At 32.2% G+C, this 12,995-nt stretch overlaps 3 protein-coding genes across 4 annotated transcripts in view; 2 read left to right on the top strand and 1 right to left on the bottom strand.

Moving 5' to 3' along the window:
• The first annotated feature begins 182 nt into the window (after nucleotides 1–182).
• On the top strand, nucleotides 183–4,165 carry LOC108731564 (protein-L-isoaspartate O-methyltransferase domain-containing protein 1). Of its 2 annotated transcripts, XM_018461935.1 has the most exons (6): nucleotides 183–481; nucleotides 706–790; nucleotides 2,155–2,483; nucleotides 2,546–2,680; nucleotides 2,758–3,009; nucleotides 3,112–4,165. In XM_018461935.1, the coding sequence occupies exons 3-6, from the start codon at nucleotides 2,177–2,179 to the stop codon at nucleotides 4,104–4,106; spliced, it is 1,689 nt and encodes a 562-aa protein (XP_018317437.1). In that variant the 5' UTR covers nucleotides 183–481; nucleotides 706–790; nucleotides 2,155–2,176; the 3' UTR covers nucleotides 4,107–4,165. The 2 variants fall into 2 exon arrangements, with proteins under 2 accessions (XP_018317437.1, XP_018317438.1); XM_018461936.1 differs by lacking the exons at nucleotides 183–481; nucleotides 706–790 and adding an exon at nucleotides 797–882.
• Nucleotides 4,166–5,597: 1,432 nt separating this feature from the next.
• Nucleotides 5,598–12,995, top strand: part of LOC108731682 (fibropellin-3) — a 14,194-nt gene continuing 6,796 nt past the window's right edge. Inside the window, exons 1-6 of the mRNA XM_018462121.1 lie at nucleotides 5,598–6,017; nucleotides 7,242–7,810; nucleotides 8,889–8,999; nucleotides 9,451–9,542; nucleotides 9,904–9,993; nucleotides 10,415–10,515. Of these exons, the coding sequence (XP_018317623.1) occupies nucleotides 7,257–7,810; nucleotides 8,889–8,999; nucleotides 9,451–9,542; nucleotides 9,904–9,993; nucleotides 10,415–10,515 (948 nt within the window). The 5' untranslated portion in view covers nucleotides 5,598–6,017; nucleotides 7,242–7,256. The remainder of the gene's footprint in view (nucleotides 6,018–7,241; nucleotides 7,811–8,888; nucleotides 9,000–9,450; nucleotides 9,543–9,903; nucleotides 9,994–10,414; nucleotides 10,516–12,995) is intronic.
• The window catches only part of LOC108731683 (electron transfer flavoprotein beta subunit lysine methyltransferase), a 6,077-nt gene continuing 4,484 nt past the window's right edge, over nucleotides 11,403–12,995 (bottom strand). The window contains exon 2 of the mRNA XM_018462122.1: nucleotides 11,403–11,757. Within this exon, the coding sequence (XP_018317624.1) occupies nucleotides 11,423–11,757 (335 nt within the window). The 3' untranslated portion in view covers nucleotides 11,403–11,422. The remainder of the gene's footprint in view (nucleotides 11,758–12,995) is intronic.

Below are 12,995 nucleotides of genomic sequence, written 5' to 3'. Positions count from 1 at the left end.
TAGCCACTGGCTCATCGGCTTAAGTTTACATCTTACGGTCACTGTTACGGAACTTTGTGTGCGGTAACCCTTATTCCTTCTATTATGGCTGCACCATTAATCCAACCAATCACATTCAATCGCTCGGCGAGCAGGCTAGTCGCTATGTCCGGCTTGAACGCACCCTATCCCTATGATTTTTCCCCAATGGCGTAGGAGACAGGAACGTTGAGCTCTGCGCTTGGCTTGGCATGTTTTGCAGTATCAGCTGATGGACTTGATGAACTCTCTTCCGTGTTGTGAAAAAAAGGAAAGAGGGATATAAGTGCCGCCGTGGAGTTCGTACCGTGGCAGTACGTCGTGTCGCGTCGTCAACGTTGTAATATGCCGACGCGTAACGTTGCCATCGAGGTAACGGCGCCGAACAGATCCCTCCGTTTTATCAGCTCATCTCCACTAATCCGCTGTCATCGTCAGGGATATTAAGTTGTGTTTTGATTTGGTAAGTCTAGTCTGTAAATTCCTCGATCAGTGTCGCAATTCATTAATGCGTGTCGTCACGCAGCTTTAACGTTACGCATTATGCCTGTATAACTGACGTAACGCGTTAGCGCGACGCTGTTGTTGGAAAATCGTAAAGCGTGCACGCTGGCAAATAATTCTCGAACCTACCAGCGAAATCCATGATTTCACCGATCTGTTAAATCGTGTTTGCACTGTTTGCAGATTCGCTCAACGCTCGAGCAAGTGAGAGTAAGTGAGAGGGACGGGAGAAGGAGAGAGGAAGGAGTAGAGAGAGATAGAGTGAGAGGTGAGATGCAGTGTTATCGTAAATAAACATAAGCTTATATTGCGTACCTTCTTCATCATAGATCGCGGATTATTGCTGTCCGTTGTTTTAAAGTAAGTGTGGAAGGCCACGACATCCTTGATTGCATCAACAAATTGTTGTTATGAATAATCAAATTAATAATCAATGAAACATTAAACTCGATTGACTTGATAGCACTATTAAGACATTAATTTTTCGTTATATATTCATATATTCGTAGGTAAAGCTTTATATGTACTTTGTACCTAGCAAGTTATTTTTAAGGCAATGTCTTGAAACTGCGCCGCCTAGCTCTCCATATTGTCTTTCAATATTTGGAAAATACACTGAATAATTAATGCAACTAATCAATATTGCATAAAACATAGAAAACATTAAAATAATCTTTCTACATAGCTCACCGTGAATTAATTCTACTTCAGTCAAAACGAATTGCTTTCGAGTCAATATTTTTTTGTGTATAACATAATGTTAATATAATTATAAATATAAATTTTTTATTGCTGATTACTTTGAAAAACAAATATTATCAATTTATTTATTCACTTATTTCTTCACTTGCTTATTATTTTATTTATTTGCTTTGCTGTAGCAAATATTTATCTACGTAAGAATATTTGAACCAATATGTGCCAGTGTTCGTTTACTTATTTGTTATTTTATTTACATTTAGTTTAATCGTAATTTTCTTTGATAAATCATAATCATCTTAGATTTTAATGATATCTACTTATGAATATTTTATTTAAAAATAATTTACAAAATAAGAAAGGAATAAGTTTAATATTATTGTCTCAACTTTATTGTTCTCAATATTATCTCAATATTATCTCAATATTATTGTTCAACAAGGAACTGAACATGCTTGCCTTATCAAAAGAATACAGATAAAAAACATTGTACTTTCTTCAAAAGTCACTGTTGATTATTAAAGTAGATCGAGTAACCTATTATAAATCTTATATTAAATATTCTATAGAAAGATTCAAAAAGTTTCATTTAAATTAATAGTTAATATTTAAGAAAAATTTTTAAGCAACTTAATACTATGAGTATATTAAATCTGACCTTTGTGGTTAAATTAGTGTATATATATATATATTTGTCGTACTTGAAATTGATATATATTTAAAGTTTGAAACGAGATAGAAAGTTTTAGTGTAGTCTAGTACAGCAACAAAAAACAGGCTTAGAGAATATTGCTTTTATTGGCCTATACCAGTTTAAATATTTTTAGATTTGTTTACAAACAAGTAATTTTGTATTTTATACATAAACTCTTGCTTAGTTTTTTTTTTCTAATTGTATAATGTAATAAATTAATATATACTTATTTGTTACAGAATACTTAATATTTAAATAAACATGGGAGGTGCTGTAAGTTGTGGACAAGACAATGATGAATTAGTGGATAATTTAATGGGATCGGGATATATCAGAACAAAGAAGGTTGAACAAGTTTTTAGAGCTATAGATAGAGCAAACTATGTTTTGCCTGAATATCGAGAAGGCGCTTACAAGGATTTAGCTTGGAAACATGAAAATATACATTTATCAGCTCCCTGTATATATAGTGAAGTATTGGAAGGACTAAGTTTAGAGCCTGGCTTAAGCTTTCTGAATCTTGGATCGGGTACTGGTTACCTCAGCACAATGGCAGGATTGTTAATAAGTACGAAAATTGCTGTTTTAAAAAATTATATCGAATATGTATATCTTTTGTACCTTTTTCAGAACAACATGGAATAAATCACGGAATTGAATTGCACGAAGATTGTTTAAGTTACGCGTACAAAAGGTTGGAGGAATTCAAGGAAACGTCATTGGCTTTAAATGAGTTTGATTTCTGTGAACCTGTATTTATACAAGGTAAAACAATTTTTTTTAATGTTAATAAGATTATAATGAATCTATATCAAACATTACATAATAATAATATCCAATAGGAAATTGTCTTAGCCTTATACCAGGTAGACAATACGACAGAGTATATTGTGGTGCAGCGTGTCCTGAAAGTCACGAGGCATTTATTAAGCAATTCGTACGCATTGGAGGTATATTAGTAATGCCTTACAAGGATGAATTGCTACGTTTGCAAAGAGTGGATGAGAATACATGGTTGCAGAACACAATGCTTCCCGTATCGTTCGCGACTCTAGTCGTACCTCCGTCCTCGGAACACAATTTGTTTCATCTGCGTACGTATATGTCATAAACAAATATTTTATGTTCATTCGACTATTTTCGCTATTACGAGATCACGCTATATAATTTACACTATTCAAAATTCTATATTGCAGCGGAGTACAATCCCCTATCTCTACAAGAGCTGTGTCGTGGTAGAATCCGACATCATCTACGTCACAATATCTGGAACGAGCACCCCGAGCTCGAGACTGTGAAGCCCGTAGCACCAATACATCAAAGGCAGACTGAGCAACAAGATACCCTCAGACGTTTTGTAATACCTATTTTTGACTCTGACGATTTTACCGATGATGAGGAAGAACTTGCCGGGCGAGCGCGTTTCTTATTAAATGCGCGTCTCGCTGATGTTCAGCCTGGAGAAGCTATCACGACGAGCTTGCAATTGGTACGAGCGGTCGTACAACCGAATCAGAACGGTGAAGATAGTAGAGAGACTCGACGGATTTCGGACAATACCCACGAGAGTACTCGAGATATCGGTGTGAATACGGATTTCCCTGTACGTCAGCAGAGACGGAAATCCAACGCGAAAAACACTGTTTCAAGTATGAGTATGGATGATACGAGTGCGGGTCACAGTTCCTCTGTAGGCACAGATACGAACGACAACAACAACAGAGCGGAGGAGCGAAGTAAAAGAAACGCGGAAAAATCCAGCGTGGCCACATACTCCAACATGAGCGATAGCGACAGCGACAGTGACGGTGAGCAAGAGAGCGTTTTCATGCAACGCAAGAAAATTGCGAAGCGCGAAAAAACGGACAGTGGTATAGTGGACGATGCAAATTTCAGCAATGATGAAAGTAGCTCCAGTTCGAACACTAATCACTCTGATTCTGACATCACCGATACTACGGATGCGGGTGACGCAATGGACGTAGATTTACCCGAGATCGCGATTTATAAGTCGTGCAGCGACGCGTGCTGCAAGCCAAAATATCAAATCGGCTCTAATACCGGCAAAAAAGTAACTGTCGCGCACTATGTAGATAGCAAGGCGTTTGCCGTTTACATGAAGGAAAAGATAGGACAGTTACCATTGCCTTTCTCAATAAAGTTGTATATGAATTATAATCGGAAATTGTAAGCAAATAATCGTTATATATTATTCTTATTTAAAGAAATACATACATTTTTATTACACAACGAACTTACACTGTTTTTGTTTCTCTCGCGTATGCGTTCGTTTGGACTTACGTAATTTACATGAGTGCTCTATATCTCGAGTGATGTTTTCAAAAATAACTTCTCTCGCGTCTCGGATCTTACGGCGCTAGTTAACCGTCTACTGATATATGCGGTCTACAGCTAATGACGAATCAATTGACATACGACTTTTTGTCAGTGTCGAGTTATCTATTGTTCCTACATCCTGCAAAACTTTTCTTTTAATCTCTTACTTTGCATAATGAATAGAAATAAGACATAGAACTGTACATGTATAATTGGAATATTTAGGGATAAAATTATTAAAAAGATTAAAGTCTCATAATTTTATATATACGATCTTTTATTTATATAATATCTCTCCTATGAAGTGTCTCTGTCAAGATTAAATTTGATATTCTTTAAAGACTACTTTCCAAAATTCAACTATAGATTCGGAATGAATCAAGAAAAATTAAGGGATCGAAAAAAGATAGATTATAAAAATAAAAACACATCTGATCTCCATTTTAGAAGATCATGCTTTTAATATAAATTAGATTGCAAGTATTGCAACTATGTCAGAAGTTTTCTACAGCTGTATTCTAAAATTACTGTCAATGCTAAGAATCTATACGTAACGTAAACTACAGATTTTCAGCGCTATAAACTTGGAACATACAGCCTATGTTACTTCATAATTAGTAGCGCTAAGATTTGAATTGTTTATTTATGTCGAATTTTCTCTCATCGAATCCTGATTATAGCCTGTTCTTTATCAAAGAACTCTGAAATGGTGCACATAATAAATCAAGATGAAGCAAATATAATTCAGGGAGTCATCGATAAAGGAAGACCTAATTAAAGGATCGAGGGAAGATAGGATCGTAAAAGTAAGAAAATTCCTAATCCACTTTGGAAGGTCATGCTTTCGATATTAATTAGATCCAATGTCAAGCCGTGATCTACATCGACCGCGTCAGCCGAATGTTTATTTTGTAACCGTTGAAAGGTTTCTTCGCTGAGATAAGATTATTCCTTTTTAGATTTAAAAATATACAATTCAGTCAATACGAAGAAAACTTCAAACAATTCCAAAATAAACATTCAACTGAACACGGCCAATGTAAATCGTAACTTTTGACATTGATTAATTTATACTTGACACCGCCAAGATTTGAATTATTCATACTAAACTTGTCCCCAATCGATGGTACCAATACTTCCGCACCAATACACATATGGGCCACGGATTAATCTATGTGGGGTGCCTGCGAGGGTGGACGCGCGCGAATACCCCAGACAGATCGGGGTTGATTGGGGGTGGAGGAGACTAGCGCCAACAGCCCTACAGCAGCCCGGCAGATCGCGCGACGTCGCGCATCTGTGATAAGAGAAGGTGGACAAGTATCAGTATCAATGCGCACGACCTCGAGCGCAAGGTCGTGCCGAGGTATATCGAGGTGCATCTACCACTCTTTCGCGCATCTCATCGTCACCATCGCCGCTCCTCTCATCGAAATTGCCAAGCCGCGAATCGCGTTCCTCGCAAATCTCTCGACGATGTAGTCCATGATGTAGTCGAGATCGAGGTACTCGAGATGCGTCGGACATCCCCCCAAGATTCGCGCTTTTGCGCGGTACTCGGTTCGCGGGTAAGCTTGACCAAGCACAACATCCCTGGTTCTTGCGCGAGGGGATATCGATATTGTCATGCCGAGGCATCGTCGATGTGGACAGAAACCCAGCGGATGACAGCCGATTGAACGAAATTAAAGAAAATTAAGGCGACTCGTGCGATCGTTCACTTGGAGGTGGATCGCGATAACGCCCCGCTCGAGCCGTGGATGAGGTGAGGAAGATGTCGCGTCACCGACGTGTGTTTACGTGGACATCATCTAGGTCATCATAGCCAATTCATTACATATTTCGAAACGGATTGATTGCTGTTATGATTTTCATTTGCCAAGAAATTTTTTAAGAATCATGAATTACGTACGAATTTTTAAGAATGTGTGTGTGTGTGTGTATATTATAATATAAATTTTATCAAATGCGCACAATACTATGCCAACTATTTGTTTTTTAATTTTTTATTCACCAAGAAATTCTCTAATTTTGTAAGAATATTATGAATTGTACAATATATGAATTTTTAAGAATATTACAAATACAAAGTTTGAGACCTCCCAGACAGCACACAATATTTATAAAATATTTACAAAATATTTATAAATATTTATAAGGTTTATTTTAAATATTTTTGTAAATATTTTTGTAAATATTTAAATGGTTTTCTAGATTGCATAGATCATAAATATTCATTATAAATATTATGAAATATTTATTGTAAATCTTGTAGTAAATGTTACTATAAAAAATATGCATAAAATATTTATATAACATTTATATAACATTTCAGAAAATGAATAATAATAAATATTTATCATAAACACATCGTGTAATATGGTTCAATTAATATAAATCAATAAAAGTGTTGAAAAGAACTACGAATCATAAGAAAACAATATTCAAATAAAAGATATAATTAATTTATCATAAATATTCTGTGCTGTCTGGGCTGGTTTCACCAATGTAAAATTAACTTTAATCTCGATTTAATTTACTCTGTTTTTTAATTCTTAAAATTAAAAAAAGATTAGTGGAGAATCGAGTCTAATACCCGTTTCTATCACAATGTAATTTAATTTTAATTTTGGTTCAACTAACTCATCTTTTTCCAGTTCTAAAAATTAGTTTCGCTTCCACCAATATAAGATTAACTTTAATCTCAGTTTAATTTACTATTTATATTTTTCTCTAATTCTTAAAATTAGAAAAAAAATGAAAAGTAAATTAAACCAAGAATAATGTTTAAATGTTACATTGATGAAATCAAGCTGAAGAACATTGTATGCACACGATATTACGCAAAGTATAAAAGCATGAAACAAAATATTCGTAACAAATTCCCTTGCAGCCTTCTTTAAAAGCTCCTAAGAACTTAAAATATAAATATGTAATCTCTTCTAATATATCAATTAATTTTACTGATTTTAATATTTTTCCTCTATAGATTTGAAGAACGAAGATGAAGGCTACTGTGACAAGTGTTTTTTTCCTATGTCTCTTCTGCTCCAATCTGCCGGGTGTCATCATGAACTTTGACCCGTTCTGCGGTGGTCACTTGGCAGGCCCTAGAGGCGTCATACACACGCCGAATTTCCCTGGACAGTTTCCGATTCCGATCAAGTGTCGTTGGGTGATTGACGTGTCCGATATCCCGTCGACCAATAGCTCCATCGTCGTCTACCTGACGCAGCTCTATGTCTACAAGGGGCTTCGCTTCACCGAATATGCGTACTACGAGTCCGAGACCATGAACTTTGGTGCGGCCCTAGTTAAGGAGGTGACCGAGGGTAACGTCTTTAAGTATCAACGCCTGAGAACGTTCAGGCCGTTCTTGGTAGTCGAGTTCGAGCTCGATCGACTCGAGGGTAATCACGTGAGGGTATTGAATGACCTGCTCGACGTATATGGATTCAATGTGACTTACGAAATGACTGAAGAACATCCAAATCCCGAGTCCTGCACCATACGCGACTGCTCCTTCGCAGGCAACTGTCTCGTCTCTGCGGATTACACGTGAGTTATTAATATTATTTATAATACATCAGAATATATTATTCTGGCATTTCATGATGTATTTGCATCTCTTGTACATGAAAATGATTACATTAATTTTTAATAAATTAAAAATAAACAGTCGAAGTGATTCGTTTATCATTTATATATTGAGTATTTATATATTGAATATATTTGAGTATTATTTTATTTGTATATTTTTCATTTGTATATTTATATATAGTATTTTTTATATATAGTTTTTAATTATAATTATACATTATTGCATCTTACTTTTTTATTTATTTTTGTTATGCTATTGTGCATCTGAAGTTATTCATTTTTACGATATTGATTCTCTTTTACAAATATGTATATTATTTGTATATTAATATTATATGTATTTTAATATTATATTTATATTATTATTATTTAAACTTACAAGGTGCGTTCGCATTATTGTAGTTGGAATGAAACTTTTTATTCAATGCGTGAGAATATATTTACAATAGAAGATTATTTCAGAAATTTGATTAATTAAAAAAGCTCAAAATAAATTGACTAAAATGCGAACGTATACATATAATGTTAACTTTCATTGAGAAAGCTGAAAATACAATTTTTGCAACTAATCATCTAAAATAATTTTCAAATAATTCTGGATTATATAATAATTCTGGAATTCAAATAATTCGGAAATAAACTTTTTGTAAACGTTTTATTTTATTTTAGCTACATTTTTTATTGTAAAAAGAATATTTCACTAATAATCTAAACAGAAATGATAGAAATCTAAACGAGTTATTTAATATTTTCTTTTAATTAACATATAAGAAAAAAACCATTAGGCTTTTTTAATGAAATATAAACTTTTAATTCGCTATTAGTAAACTATCCTAAACAAATTCACAGCAAAACTTCTAGAAACTTATACTTTCAAAGATAAATACACAAAAAATTAAATATTTGCAAAGAATAATTGCTGTAGAATTACAAGTCTTCTATGAATCATAATTTTTTGCACAATTTATTCGTCATAGAAGCACAAAGTTTCCTTGTATTATGTTTTTTCCTGACTGTTTTTTTTTTTCTTTTGCAGGTCTTTCTGGTGCGATTGTTTCGATAGTTTTAATGGAAGGAGCTGCAACGAAGGTCCGTTGTGTTTTAACGATGAAAATATTCCAGTTTGTCAAAATGAAGCCACATGCAGGTATACTTATCACAGTACAACAATACATTTAAAAAGGATTATTTTTATGCAATTAGTTAAGTTTAAAATATCTATTTATAAACATAAAAACATTATATTTATTTATGTGAAAATGAGCTTTATACAAATATCTTTGTTATGTATAATAGAATTAATATTTAAATATTTGTATAAATATTTTATATGCGATAAATTATGCTATTATTTTTTAGTTCATTTACATTATTGCATAGTTAAATAACTGAAATTTTTTTTATTGAACGCGAAAACTTTTAATTTGCAAAATAATATAAAGAATTATAGAATATTCGATACGAAATTGCAAAATGAAAATTTTTTATAAAATATATGAATTATAATAAACCAATTATATATATTTTATATAGTAAGAGTAAGAAAAGTTTTCCCTGAGATAACTTATCGAATGAATAATTACTTGCGTTTATTGTAGACAAATTGGAGCAGAAGCAATGCACTGCGATTGTCCGAATGGTTACGTCGGACACAATTGCGAAACTCGTCTTTTAGATACATCAGAAACAGGTAATGTTTTATTGATTACGATTCAATTAAATTTGTTGTTTAATCCGTTTTATTTTTATATGTATATTCAAACATACTTAAAAAAATGAGCTATCAGAGCCGCGCTAGTTGATAAATGCGATTTGTGTGACTGGGATTGATGAAAGTAATCAACAAATTTTGTTGCCATATGGCAAAAAAAATTCGTTGATTACTTTTTTTGTGGTCCAAGAACCTATTTATATTGTTTTTTAATTGTTTTATATGTATATTATATTATATATTATTCATGTGTTAACGAGAAGATTGAATAAAGTACGAATGAAATGCGTGAGAAAATCTTTGGAATTCCAAAACTGATTAATTATATATCACTTTGCAGAATGCGCTTCGGAGAATTGCATACTGCAGTGTCCTGTCAACGAGCAAGAACAACCGTGTACTTGTAAAGACGGTACGAAGATATACAACAGTGAGTTTTCGATGTCTTATACATCTAATCGTTTATTGCAAAACAATACATTGTTTTTTCTTTTTATATTTTGCGAATTTGTAGCATAAGTTCTTTTAGTTCTGGACTTTCTGTTCAATGTTGACTAGATTTTCCTTAGACAATGCTTATTTAATATTGAACATTAAATAGTTTTATATAATTAAGCTTAAGTATTTTAAAAAGTATATTAAAATTTTGTTAAAATAAATTTATCTAAATGAAAAAAGGATATTTTACTTAATATTAGTTATACATCTGAAGTATAATTAATTAAAGCATTATCATTTTCTCATTTTGATTTAGCTTAAATATATTCGAAATTAAGAGAGCAAAGAGTAAATGATAAAAAATGCGATGAACTTGGAACATTCTATGTAACACATGGACTTTGTATTCATAGATCGATCAAGGTATGAATGCAGAATCAAGCTGTCGAACGTTACGTCTCTCCGCACGGGTCTCATATCGCAACACGGAAGTTTGGAATCATTTAGTAAACAGGTAAGTGAAGGAGAATTAGAAATAAGTATGTTGAATATATTTTGTTTTTATTGTTTTTTTAAGAAAACATTCAAACTATCTAACAATCGTTTCCTGAAATAATAGATTTTGTTCGATGAGATGACATGCTTCGTAAAATATTTCCGATAAAAATATGAAAAATATAAGAATAATCACGTACGGTTTGACGCATGTACTTGCGAGTTTATATGAAAACGAGATAAATGGATTATGTAATGAAATAAGATTCCCTGCTCTTAAAATAGCACGCGCGTGCGCGGATTTCGAAGACTGTTGGAAATATTACAAAGAATTCCCCCGTATGAAGCGTCTACGTCCGCGGTTTAACGTAAGCACGGGCACATGACACAGCATCGCTGATGAGCGGCGTATATCAATTTATGATTGTTGTATACGCAGCTGTATGACAATTATGTCGTAATGATTTTGGTACATTTGCGTCAATTTATACTGACGTCCGAACAAACACATTACTTACAATCTAATCCATGTAAATGAAGAAACGATCAATTTATTACGACTTAGACGTAAACCAGCTTAAAGTTTATTTCGTAACAATGCAGAAATATCCGAATGTGCGTCAGAGTAAAATACTAGTATGAATATATATTATCTAAAAATTAATAAGCTTATAGCATACATGTTTATCTCTCTAAAATGGTTGTTCATAAGAAATTTTCAGTCGTATTTATAAGATTTTGAAGGATTATTTGAAGACCAAGGCAAACATTTAATTAAAAATAAATAATTTATTTTATGATGGTACATTTTAAACCTATGCTAAATATTATTTAATTAAGAAAAATGGAAGTTCAATATTAAAATAACTTTGACGGAGACTTTAGAACGTTTCTTATCCCGTATGTAATTCTAGAATTGCTCAAGTTTAGTTAAATTTCCATACAGTGGCCATGTCATAACCGTTATTTTCCTTCTTGACATTTTCAGGCAAGGAATATTGTCGTATCAATTTCAATCGTTTCCTAAAATTTTCATTTAATCCGTGTCTTCCTGGATCCCCTAGGTAAATTTGTGTACCTCGTTCATGTGCGTCTCCCAACCAAGTCACTAAGGTGTTCGCTATTTCTTCGTCATATAATAAATCACCTACAAAGATCATGTCGTATGAATCTTCTAGTGGTTTTTCTAATAAGTTTTTACACAACACCTCAATGTCCGTATTGTTTAATATTGCATTCATCGCAATAGCTACACAGGCGACTGAAATCAGAGAAATATATTTCTATTTTATTAATTGTTAACATAATGTTTTACATTTTATCTTAGTATAATGATAATTTAATTTTAATGATATTAATTGTTTTAAATGATTGATTTCAAATATTTTACAAAAAATATTTAATACAATATCGCAAAATTTAAAATCCTGTTTAACTGTTCACCAACAATGACAGTCAATTTTTTTATTGTGAATTCTAATAGATAAATTAAAAAATTTGTAAAAAATAAAACAGAAATTTGTAAAAAATAAAATAGAATCCAACTTCTATGATGATAACAACTCGTAATTAAAACTTTCAAAGGAATGTAAAAAATTTTTTCAGATTTTTATGCAATTCAGAGCAATAAAAAAATTTGCATTGAAGTTTGAAAACTCAGGTTGCGAACGAAGGTTGAAAATTTCATTACCGACGAAGAATAAACGGTAAATAATATTGCACATACGTTTTGTTCAGTCTTGATATTCTGGTTATATTTTTTTATTATATCTATATTTTAATAGCTTTTTTAATTATATTAATAGTTTTTCTCTTAATTATTTAACAAAACCACTAATATTACATCCATTTTGCGGTATAATCAATAAACATTCTTTCATAGGTAATTGACCGTATTGCACATAGAATTACCATTATCTTATAACTAACTCTGAGTCACATACTCTATAAATAGGTTTCTCATGAATATCGCTCACGTTTTTACACTTGTTATAGAAGCTGCTGTTTACTTAATTATTTAGTTTTAACAGAGTCTTCAGAAATATGGAAATATAGTCTTTAAAAATCATTGACTGATAGCTCTCATTAAAAATTGTTATGTATTATTTTATATAACAATTATTTTCTATATAAAAGTTAATATTATATTGTTAGAAACATATTTTGATTTAATCATCATAGCAACAGATGTTCATAGAAACTGTTTCTATTTATTGTTTTGATAATTTGAGAACTTGTATAAATTGCTTTAAAAAATTATGAGTTTAATACTCATAATTTTTTGTTATTATTTCTTGTTGAAAAGCAATCTTATATGCTCAGACATAAATAATAAAGACAAATAGAATACGCATCCATAAGATTATTTATTGTAATTTTTTTATCTAAAAAAAAAATAATTCACTCGATATACAGGGTGTTTCCAAATTAAATGGCAAAACTTCGGGAGCGTGTAGAGGAGTAAAAAACTAAGAAAAAAAGTCCTATAGACATATGCTC

The sequence above is a fragment of the Mycetomoellerius zeteki genome, unplaced genomic scaffold (genome assembly GCF_001594055.1).
Source record: "Mycetomoellerius zeteki isolate Tzet28-1 unplaced genomic scaffold, Tzet1.0 scaffold135, whole genome shotgun sequence".
Lineage (NCBI taxonomy): Eukaryota > Metazoa > Arthropoda > Insecta > Hymenoptera > Formicidae > Mycetomoellerius > Mycetomoellerius zeteki.
Note: the sequence above shows the minus strand (reverse complement) of the source record. Positions and strands in the feature narration are given on the sequence as shown.